We start from the raw sequence: 12004 nt of genomic DNA on the forward strand, positions 1-12004 counted from the left end.
CACTGGCAGCCAGCTTGCCTGCATCCTGCTGGCCCCACTGCTGCAATTCCAGGACTTGTGTTTCCTCCTGCAGGGCTCCTCCATCCCCAGCCTCTGATGAGTGGGGATGTCTCAGGCTGGAGATCCCAATAAAAAGTTCTGCCATCATGGGGATGTCTCCATCTAATTTCCTGAAGTTGTGCATCTGTTAGAGTGTAGCTGCAAAACCTGAATTTGTGCCCCAGCTAGCACCTTCTCCTGCTGTTTGAGGTGTCCCGAAGGAGTTGTCCTGGCTGACCTCTGCCCTGTGGGGTGCACCCCAGGAATTCTGTTGGTACCTGAAGGGACAGGAGGATGTTCAGAGCAGCACTGGGTACTCTGCAGAGACTGTCATGGGCAGGAAAAATGCAAAACCTGCATTGAGATCACAGAACCACAGAATAGTAGGGGTTGAAAAGGGCCTTAAATATCACCCAGAGCCACCCCAGCCATGGCAGGGACACCTTCCCCTGTGCCAGGCTGCTCCAGCCCCAGTGTCCAGCCTGCCTTTGGCACTGCCAGGGATCCAGGGGCAGCCCCAGCTGCTCTGTGCCAGGGCCTGCCCACCCTGCTAGGGAACAATTCCCAATTTCCAAGATCCCAGCCCTGCCCTCTGGCAGTTTGAAGCCATCTCCTTTTGTCCTGGCACTCCAGGCCCTTGTGACACCTCTGGTTTTGTCTTCTATCCCTCCACTCCAGCCCCAGCACTGTTCCCCAGGCTGAGTTCAGGGATGCTCCAGGTGAAGGAATGATGGCATTTGCCATGGAAGCACCTTGGCCTCACAGCAGAGCACCTGTGACACAGGTGTGTGCATTTTGCAGGGTGTTGGTACAGAAACATTTTGGGGTTTGCATCAGTATTATAACAATTCTCCACAGCTGAATAACTTTGTTATTCCTATCTAAATAAACAAGCATGGGTGACAGGTTTTTTTAAGTGGTTTTTTTTGTTGTTTTTTTTTTTTTTTTTAATAAGGAATGTCAGACCTATTTTATTATGCGTAATAGAAGGAGGTGAAAAAAAATCAATATAAGCACTGAATCTAACCTAATTAAAACTACAATCACAATGTTATCTGAATGTCTTACAACATTGTTAAATCCAACAAGTAGACAAGAAAACAACAAATCTATGCAGGGTTTTTTTATACATATGGTGAGAAAGTTTGCAAAGTGTTAAAATATATTTTCTGCTCTGTGTGTTTCTGGTACAAGGAAGTGATGTGTAGATTCGTGTATATTTATGAACAGAACCTTGACTTTTACAAGCAATAATCAACTTCAAAACATACAATGTATATCTTAAAATATCCCCTAAAGCTGCTCATATAAAGTCAAATCCAGCACCTACTAAAGTTCAGCCAGCTGACTCTTTGACTCCAGTGGGCACTTGATCAAGCCCATGGTAATTGTGAAGTACCTGACAGTCTAGTTGTATTCATATGAAAAAAATCACATTGCATAGATTTAAACAGGAAGACATGCAATAACAAGACAAGTCACAGTATAGCAAAACCTTGTTTCTTTGGTGAAACAGAAGCAGATATAAAAGTTACAAAGATTTTAGACTTTCATTCACAAAAAAAAAAAAAAACCAAAAAAAACAAACCCCAGACATTCACATTATACACTATACAAGATAATAATATAAATAGAGAAAAGTATTATGTGCATTGTTTGGGGGTGAGGGGTGGGGAACAGACCGGCCAACACAAGGAGGTCCTGCCACAAGGCTGGGGAGCAGCCTCTGCCATTCCTCAGGGCCAGGGGATGCTGTCTGAACTCTGGTTTCAGCTGTGGCAAGGTCACTCCACGGGCAGCTCTGCCCTGGTGGCTGGGTTTCAATTTTTCTCCTTTCCCTCTCAGTTTTTTTGTCCCCATCACAACCCCATGTGAACACAGAGGCGTAAACCTCGCGCCTTGTGTGTTTTCCAAGTTACTTTAAAAGGTACATCCTAAGGAACTTTATCTTCGCGGGGTTTTTTTTAACTGTTATTAGTTTTTTTCCCTTTTTTTTAAACTTTTTTTTAAACTTTTTTTTTCCACTATTTTCTTTTGTCCTGTGCCCAAAGGTGTGCAAGGCACTTTGCAGGAACAACAGTCCTTTCTGCGGAGAGGCCGTTTCAAACGCCACCTCCTACACTCACTGTACACATCCAGGTCAGTGGTGGCACTGACCCAGGGCAAGAAATCATAACAGACAACTCCTACATACACACACTGCACCAAACTACAACCTAGAACCAATCTGTGCACACACTTCTTTAGAGAAAGCCAAGATCCTGATTCTTCTGTGGGTCGCGCACAGCTCTCACCCATCTAGCCGCCAACAAATTATCCTGTTTAGCAGGAATTTTTGTTCTCCGGGAGAAAAAGAGCAAGCTGAACTGAAAGATGGTTCCAAAAGTGGAGCTCAGGGGCTAATACTGCACTGGTGAGCTCTTGGAATCTTTTTTGAGTGGGTAAAATAACATCCAATAAATTAAATCAGTATGGCTTACTTCATTTATTTATGTACGCTTCACAGCTGCAGCATTCATACACAAACATTCATTACTTTATAAAAAGATTAAAAAATGGTTATATATACAAAATTATTTACTTTTTTGATTTTTGTTTGTTTTCTACAAAAAAAAAATCCCCCAAACACCAGGTCTACCTCCATTTTAGAATGCAGAGACCTGTAATATAGACCTTGTGGTTAATATCATGAAAGTAATTTTTTTCCTTGTTTCCTTTTTTTCTCTTCTTGAAAAAACAAACAAACAAAAAAAACCAAAACAAAACAAACAAAAAAAAAGTGGCCCTGGTTGATAGAGTTAATGTATTAGCACTTGGAATTTTACAGGCTCTCCTTGTCATACACAACTCCTCCACACAGTCCTTTCTCACGTGTGCTGAAGCTGGAATGGAGAGCAGAAAAAACGTTCCATATTGCAGTCCCTAATTCATGCTTCGTGCCACTTTTATGTGCTCTGTCTAAACTTTTCATCTCCTGGGACACAAACTGTACCTTGGGTGGGTGGGAATTGGCACAGCTCCCATTAGGAAAAAAAAAAAAAAAATCATGTCACTTGTGTGTTTATCTTCACCTGATAATTGCAAATTTCAGTCAGTGAAGTCTTTATTTCAACCATTTCCAGCCTAGGTAAACAACACAGAAACAACGTCATAAATGACTGAAGACCTCTGAGGCCGTTCTAACCATAAATATGCCTGAAATTAGTGTGACTTTTCATTTTATATACAGGATTTTAAAAACAACACACAGTCAAACAACATTAAAATCATCTTATTTACATTTTCATTGGTGCTAAGATTGAGCTGTTTAAATATTGCAGAAGGCTGGTACATATCATAAAATGGTCCACACTGATGGCATATAGAAAACTAATAATCTTTATAGGCTGGAAATGGTTTCCTTTTATCCCCATAAGCACTTCTCCTCTTTTTTTATTTATTTCTTAAATTTTCTGATAAACACCGTAATTTTTTATTTTTTTCCTTTTTTTTTTTTTTGCAAAACGCGCCGTGAATACTGCAGTCCGTAGTTTCAAAACGATTTCGATAATACTCCTATAAGTGATAGAAAAAGGCACAGAAAGTTATGACTTTGGCTGAAATGGTGGACATCCCCAATTCACCATTTAGCTCTCAGCGCCTCGAGTCCTGCCACGTCCTGATCCAGCGGTGGTAGTGCTTGGAGGAGTTTAACGACGTCCCCTTGCCCGATGAGGAGTGTTTGTAGTAGTATTTCTTAGAGTAAGTCCTTTGGTATGTGGAGGCTGCAGAGAGAAGGGAGAAGGAGGGGAAAAAAAAGGGAAATGGATTTAAAATTGAACTGTGAATGGGCTGGCTACACTTCACAACACAGTTGCGTTTGTTCTTGGTTAATTAGAGGGTAAACAAATGATTAACTGGAGCTGTGGCAGTGTTGCAGGCATACCCACACAGCTGCAGAAAGAGTCATTAGCATTATTAGGAACCTGTTGATTCCAGGATTTTCTTCTGACTTTAAAATAATCTTAATGCCTTCTGGAATGATGCCTTCAGATTTCAGCCTCTGTGTTTTTCAAATCCTGCACTGCTCTAGAGCATAACTCTAAACTCCATAGAGAGTCTTAGTTACTGTCTTCACATTTTGGACAGACAACACAACTCCTGTAGGCCTGAGGACTGCCTCAGGCCCCAAAAGTATAAACAAAAGTGAATTGAGGGGAGCAAACTGGGGGTAAATGACTTCAGTACCTGAGGCTGGAATTGGAGAATTAACCTCTGAAATGCAAATGGACCAAACTTATAATTGCCTGAAAAACTCATGACCATTATCCATTTTGGGTGTAGTGTCTGGGAGGCTTCTGACAGCCCAAGTGTACCTAATGAAGGTCTTTAATCAATACCCACTTTATTCTCTTAATCTTATCCAGCCTCTGCTCTTGGCAGCCACTCCAAGGCATCAGTAGACAGAGAGGAGGAAAATTTCCATTAGTTTTGGATGCTTGGTGTTTTTTCACCACAATCTGTCCTGCCAGACTTGCTCCTCTCTTAAAATACACATTCATTACTTATTAATCTTAAACTAGCCCGCTGTTTCTGATTTGCCAGTGGTTTTCTTCCAGAGAACTCACGATTCATGCAAGTAATTTTGGGCATATCCCATCGTCCGTTCCCCTGGCAGCGGATGGTCGGGATGTGGCGCTGGATGAAGCCATCCTTGCAGTGGTATCTGATGAGGGAGTTGATCTCATAACGAGGCTTCATCTTCCCAAAGGTCTTTGCATTTTCCACGACAGGAGGCTGGCCACAAGCCACTGGAAGGAAGAGAGAGCATGACCCAAACCTTTGGTTTGTGAGCCCAATTTGAGCTGGGAGTGACCTCTGAGCCCTGGCTAAGGGAGGGTGACAAGGGAGCTCAGCTGGGCTCCCAAAGGAACATCCAGACAAGGACAGGGGCATCAGTCTGCCCTGTAGATCCCTAGTATTGTAAACCAAAAATAATAGTGTTGTAAATTGGAAAATGGCAGATATTGTGGTCAGTGCTGCCTTTCTGGTTTAAATTTTAAACATAAATTCAAGCCAAAAAATTGGGATACTCACACAAAGAAACCTGAAAACCAGTGAGGTTACTACAAGCATTTAAGGAAAAAGTCATTTTTTCAGGACTCTTCATGTCATCCTCAATGACATGTTCAAAAGGACTGAAAACTGATGGATCCATCAAGGTCCATAGAACCTTGATGGCAAAAAGTACTGAATGGCAATTTAGCAAATTATGTTTTTGTCACTGCACAGTTTGTACCTGTTCCTTTCTTGCAGGTATAAGTGAGGTGGTAATTGCACGGGACGTCATTCCACTGCCCGTTCTCATGCCAGATTATAACAACACAGTCTTCTCCAGCAGAAAAGAAGCTGTCTGGCTGGTTTGGTCTCCAGTTCTCATATTGCTGCAGAAAAGAGAAGCAAAACCATCATTCCCAGTGCTGCAGAATGTTCACATTAACAAAAGAGCACATGATACCTCCTGTGGCGAAAAGCAATCTCAGCTGTTTGATTCAGGCTGCTAAGAGTGGGCTAAACAAAGGTAGATTTATAATATCTTCCCACTATTTTGAAGATTATCTCAAGGGGAAAAGTATTCTGGCCTAATTTCTCATTTACTGTAAACTAATGTCAGGTGAAGAAAACAAAGCGACAGAAGCAAAACTGGATCCTAAGTGTGTCAAAAATACTCTTTCCTACATAAATATCATGAAGTTATGATGCAAGAAAATAGAGTAAATATGCCATGACCCTCATTAGAGCACATCTACCAAGTGAGAAATTACAGACTAACTTCCCAGACTTGGATTATTTATGGCACTGGATGATTTCATTCAGTTAATGAAGTCATTCCACAGGGATGACATGCAGAATTAGGTGCAACATGAGTGAAAGAGTCAGGATGTGGCCCCCCAAAACCACTGGAGATTGGTGTTTCAACTACAAATGCTAGGTGGCAGTCTGAGCCCAGACTGCAGCTTCTCAATTTTAGAAATGCTGATTCAAATTCTGCCCTCTGTTGAGAAACCAGCCTCAGACATCTATGAAAATATATGAATAACAGCAGAAAGTGTTTCTTCAAAATGCAGTACATTTAGAAGTAGAAATATGAGTTTGGTATGTGCGAAACAGGCAGACAAACAAAAACTCACAAAATAACCTTCAAATGGCTGTGAAATACCAGCACATTTTTGGGTGAAAATTTGCAAGGATTTGGTCTGTTTTAACAATCACCCAGCAGGAAAAGTAGCAACACTTTTGTCAGACTGATTGAAACTCGTGCAGCAGTTTTTTTCAGGGGACATTTAGCCTCCTGTCCTGGCAGCCAGCAGAGGTGAGACCATCCCTCACTTTGACCCCAAACAAAGCACAGGAATCTGAATTTGCATAATGTTATGGCAAGAAAAGTGAGAGAATATTTGCAAACCACTCCTAACTATTTTCGATTTTCGACTGGATTTCTGTTGTGTCACTCCAGGCAGAATTTAAGGAAGGGTAAAAATAGCTATCTGTAAGAACTGGAATTCACATAAGTGCCAGACATTAACCAGGCAGCTAGCCCCTTGTATGGGCAAAATGACACAGTTTCTGCAGTGCTTATATTGTCCTCAGTGCTTACATTTTTCTGACTAGAGCTGGCCTGTACAAATGTCATAAAAGTTTAGTTTTCTATTTTCTTAACTTTGTGAAATAACCCCTATTCATTGCCTGGGTGAACACATTTTAGAAATAAAGTTAACATACCCCACACAAGTAGTATTTACCTTACAATGAATCAAATTATGAAAGGAAAATGAGTTAAATACTTAACCTTTGCCTGCCATGTGTCATCTTACCCATCATAGGTTTTAATTAACCAGGCAATTTAACCAGCACAGTCTGAATACATTTGTTCTGCACTGAATTTATTACCTCTAATAAAACATCCCCCTTTTCAGCTGGAACTAAATTAACTCCATCTCAACTTTTCAGTGTTTAACAGTCCTAAATTACAGTGCACACCAATTAATTTACTCAAGTTTAGGATCCATTTGCTTTCAACAACACGTGCATAGAGACAAAAATTAAAGAAAACTGTAAGGCTAGTGGCAGAAAGTTTCATCAATAATGTCCTGAGAGCCAAGGAAAGATTTCAGCAAGCCTTGCAGCTGTTTCTTGTGGAAATAATACTGCAGGGCTGCTTGCTTCCACAGGGATGAGAGTGTGGGAATGAAGGATATTTAGTGGCTATTGGGGGCGTGTGAGCTGGAGGTGCTCAGCAGCCTGCCAGCTCCCACCCTCAGCACACAGACTCCGTATGCTCTTGCCTTGCCAAAATGACTCCAAAATTTGTGTTTGCTTAGCTGGCAGGGCTGCAGTGTAGTGGCAAAGTGTTACATCTAGGCCCTGCGGTTTGTTCAGGAATGTCTGATATCCTCCAGCATGACTTGCTGTTACCTCACATCTGATATCGTCATTGCACAGATTTATTTTGGCTGAGGAGCTCTGATTTGGCCTGGGTCTGGTGCCAGAATTGCTTAGCAGAGGAAGTTCCAGACTGCTGAATTGCTTTCTTAGGTCCCCACCCAGCCCTTCTGTAGTTTTCCAGTTCCTTATTTAGACACTGATAATGGGGCAATGATACAAGGAGATTCTCACAGTTTGAGTGGAATAGACTACTCGACAAATAAAGTTAATATTTGGCATTTCTCTTATGGAATGGATCTTTGCATGAGCATAGGCATGAATCTGGTTTCCACTGGTGTAGATCTGGGTGATTGCACCATCTCCAGTAAACACATATCAGCAAAAAATTAATGGGAAAAGACCTTTGGCAATGCTCTCGGCTGTATCATTCATAAGACAAAACCTAAATAGCATCAAATACTTGATGAATACATGGAAGAAGAGTTGTTGTGAGGTGTTTAGTCCTTATCAGAAATATTGACACTGGATAATTGCACAGAGTGACCTAAAAACCATCACTACTCTGTTTTTTAAGCAACATTACTGCAACAGACATGATTTTTTTCTCTGTATTAAAATGCAAAGCACTTCCAGAATGCACACTTCTGGACTAAAATCTTAATTATGTACAAGGCACAAAATGTCCCTCAGAGGAGGTTTGTCTGGCCACACTTCTCCTGCAGCTGAGGTGGCTGTGGAGAGGGAGGTCCAGAGCAACTAGAGAATCTCAGCATGGTTTGGGTTGAAAGGAACCTTTAAAATCATCCAGTGCCACCCCCTGCCATGGGCAGGGACACCTTCCATCAGAACAGGTTGTTCCAAGTCCTGTCCAACTGATACCAAAATGGGCTGAAATTTTTTATTCTCTGTGTTCTTTACCACAACCCATCTTTGATCAAGCACTGACCTCAGGCTCAGGCAGACACCACTGCACCACCCACTCTGCAAAGCTCTCAACATCCTCGATGGCAGGGTGGTTGGGACTTTTCCTGAAAAACCTGATTCCTGTATAGCCAGGACCTAGTCCCAGGGACAGGGATTTGGTCCCTGTACCTTCCTTTGGTCCTTGACCATCACTTCAGGATGAGAAGTGGAGTTTATATTCTTTCTGCTTTTAATTATACTGTTGTAATTAGTTGATCTTACTTGTACTTTTTTGGTTTTATTGTTGAAATCAAAGCCTTCTCTGTCACACTGGATTTATTTGTTCTGGCCTTCTCTGCTAAAAGGCCTTGTAAATTTTCCTGCAGAGTGTGGATGGTCCATGACTTAGAGCTGGAGCTGAGTTGGGATTCAGCTCTTCAGGCTTCCTACGTGGAACTAGATAATGCACTTGGCTGGCCACTCACAGCCCATAAAACAGGGGAAAAAAAATCTATTCTCTTGCCTCACAGGAGGAGTTTGGATATGATGGCTTCAAAAGCCCATGAGGACGTTTTATTAAGTTCCACATTTTTGGGAAGGATTTCCTAATATGGCACTGCATAAACTCACAGTCCTGTTGGGTGGCAGGCTGGCTTGTCACATGAAATGAGCTAAAAAGGCCAGGACTACAGCAAGAGCTGTAAAGCAGAAAACTTTATTAGCCAGTCACTATCTATTCACATTCAGATGGCTGGTAATTAAACAGAAGGGGTATAATCTTCCCATCATGGACAAGGTCCCACCTGGTGGGAGATTTGTTATTTAAAATCTCAGATAAGCAGCCTTTCTTGACGGGCTCATTTCCTTACTAATGGGTAATCCACTCAGCTCTTTCAGGTGCTTGCACTGCCCGGGTGGATCCAGGAGTATCTTAGCTTTGAGACACTCCTTTGGAAATTTCAGCCCTTATCTCCAAAAGGCTCATCAAGTGCCTGAGATCAATCACTTGGATTTTGCATTCCAAAATAGCCAGCAAGCATTGAGTTTAAGGAAGCACAATAAAAAAGCACTGGTGCCAAAAAAAACTTTACTGCCTGACCTCGGTATTGTGTAAAGGCCAATAATCTTCTGTATAGGACTGAATCTAGGAAATCATTGACTTGAAATACATCTATTTAGATTTACAGGTTAAGGCTTTTCCTTCTGGGGAAAGGAAACATGTTTTCAGCATGTTTAACTAAGCTGTCTTAACAAATCTGTCTTGGCACTTTTTGGAGCTTGCTGTTGTGATTTTTATTTTCTTTCCTTCTGGCTACTTCCTTATCTGATTCCTCCTTAGTGCAAGACTAATGAGGCAAATTGGAGAAAAATCAACAATGGAAGAGGTAGGGACTGGCTGATTGGATACTTTCTGTAGCATTTCATCTGAAAGTGAAGCAACATTTCCTGCCTAGTATTTATCACTAAGCTGAAACCACCACTGCAAACCTTACTGTCACCATTTTCTTCTCCTGCCATAGCTCTGATAAGAACAGGAATACAATTATCTTTATTTTTTTTTTCAACACAATAGCAGATAAAGCTTTAAAAATCTTTATCAGGAAAGGCCCTGAATGAATCCCTCACTGTGGGGGTTGCTATAATTGGACAGCTTAAGTAAAAATTACATCTCACTTTCAGTGAGTCTCGGGAATTACTCGGTGGCTGAACTTCAACAAGATCAGCACGAGGTTACAATGAGCACATGCATCAGTCCAGGAAACCCCAATTTGTGACTGTGTAACAGCACTGATGCTGTTACAGGAGACACTTGGGAAGTTTAAACAGGATTGTGTTTCTTTTCCATAGGAAAGAAACCAACCAGATTTCTGTGAAGATTTGGCAATGTATGAGATACTTCCATTAAGGTGACCTAGTATTTAAATGCATTTTTACATGGGAAAGACTATAAGCTTTCTTAGAGTGCAGGCTCTGTTCCAGGAAAACTCCCTCCAGTCCTGCAGAGGATTTTTCTGTTTAATTGTAAGAAAGGAAGCAAACTGACAGAACTCACCAAAAACATTCTTGAGATTAAAAACTCCATTCAGTGAGAGTTTCAGCACAAACCTTGATTTAAAGGCATGGGTCATGCCTTAAGGGGGATGATCACAGGGAAGATCACATGCAGATTCAGACAGATGCTAAAATAATTGCCTGAAGGAGGGACCAAGAATGTGCACAAGTCTTTGCTGAGAGAAACTCAAGTCAATTTGAAGACAGCTCCTATATTTAAATCTATCTACAAGTAAGCACAAAAATCACATGTCGTGATCCTGGTATTTTTTTTTTTTTAAGGTTCTGCTTGAATGGCTTCCCTTTAGATCCCAATCTGAGTTTTATTTGCATAGGATTTGAGAAACTGGCAGGGTTTGGACCAGGCAGGAACCCAACACTCCCCATGACTGAGTCACACTGTGAGCAAGACAAACTCCCAGGAGGAGCTTTGCTAAATACTTCTGCAAAAGATTTCGCTTGCAGGGGTTGGGTTTTTTGGTAACAGAGAGATGGAATGTATTGGAAAACTTTTTTAGTCCCATGCAGCAGCTTGCAAGGAAAGAAAGGGACTCTAGAAAACATTCATTCATGTATGTCTACCCACAAGAAGTGATTGCAGATTGAATAAGCAGGAAGAGCTCTGCAAAAAGAAATAATTTGGGAAAGAAATCCAATGAATTGAAATTCAACCAGAGGGAAAAAAAGGCTACCTGAGGAAATTGAAACATAAAAGTGCCGTCAGTCCTATAGTTTTGGGAAGAAATGTTTGTGTAGTGGAGCAGATGGCTAGCTCTGGGATGTTTTTAAAGCAATGCTATGGAATGATGATTTTTCCACGAGAAGCAGAACACGGTGAGGGGGCAGGGAAACCCCACTAGGTGACGCTGTCTGCCTGCTCCAAAACCCAGAGTTGCTCCAAAATTATAATTATTCAGGATTATAACTTTCATTAACTCTTTCAAAGCTAAATAAAGACGTGGACTTTTACCTGCTCTTTACCATGTCTTGTTTTCAGAATAATAGCTTTCATCACACACTGTAAGTTCAATTTTTAGGGTATGATGTGTGTGATGGGCTCTCAGAAATCACTGTAGCAGCTGAGAAATCACTTTAAAAATGAGTGGCAAAGAAAGTAGGGTGGTAAGTGCTGGCTTGGTGTAATTCATGTTTGCTTTGGAGTCACACTGACATGAATATATATTAGCAGCACAATGCAAATTGTGCGGGGTGTGATTTAATCTTTTTGTGCACGGCTACCAGGAGAGGTAAAAAAAAAAAAAAAGAAGGAAAATCCTGCACTTTGTCAACAATTACTGCAGGTTTGAAGCTGTCCAAGAATTTTAGCCCAGAGTAACGAGTAATTTGAGCCCAGCAGTAACAAGTCTCTGAAGTAACTGCTGACCCCCCTGGTAAAAACAAGACAAAACCCCACTTTGTCCAAGAGGCCCTCGTTACGACATCCTGGACCCAAAATATACCTGTCATTAATAACATTATATAGTTCTCCTCCATTTACACGTGGGTCAAATGAGCATCTTAAAAAGAGGCCGTAATGACTGACTGCAGCACAGAACCAAAACATTTGGTAGGTTTAAAACCTCCT

The 12004-nt window shown here is 41.4% G+C and overlaps 1 protein-coding gene across 4 annotated transcripts in view; it reads right to left on the reverse strand.

Moving 5' to 3' along the window:
- Positions 1 to 946: 946 nt before the first annotated feature.
- VCAN (versican) overlaps positions 947 to 12004 on the reverse strand; it is a 102199-nt gene continuing 91141 nt past the window's right edge. For all 4 annotated transcript variants that reach the window (XM_039696363.1, XM_039696362.1, XM_039696360.1 and 1 more), the window contains 3 exons: positions 5318 to 5462; positions 4647 to 4829; positions 947 to 3803 (listed from right to left, as the gene is read on the reverse strand). In XM_039696363.1, the coding sequence (XP_039552297.1) occupies positions 3673 to 3803; positions 4647 to 4829; positions 5318 to 5462 (459 nt within the window). In that variant the 3' untranslated portion in view covers positions 947 to 3672. The remainder of the gene's footprint in view (positions 3804 to 4646; positions 4830 to 5317; positions 5463 to 12004) is intronic.

Source organism: Passer montanus, unplaced genomic scaffold (genome assembly GCF_014805655.1).
Source record: "Passer montanus isolate IOZ18808 unplaced genomic scaffold, ASM1480565v1 scaffold97, whole genome shotgun sequence".
In the NCBI taxonomy this organism is placed as follows: Eukaryota; Metazoa; Chordata; class Aves; order Passeriformes; family Passeridae; genus Passer; species Passer montanus.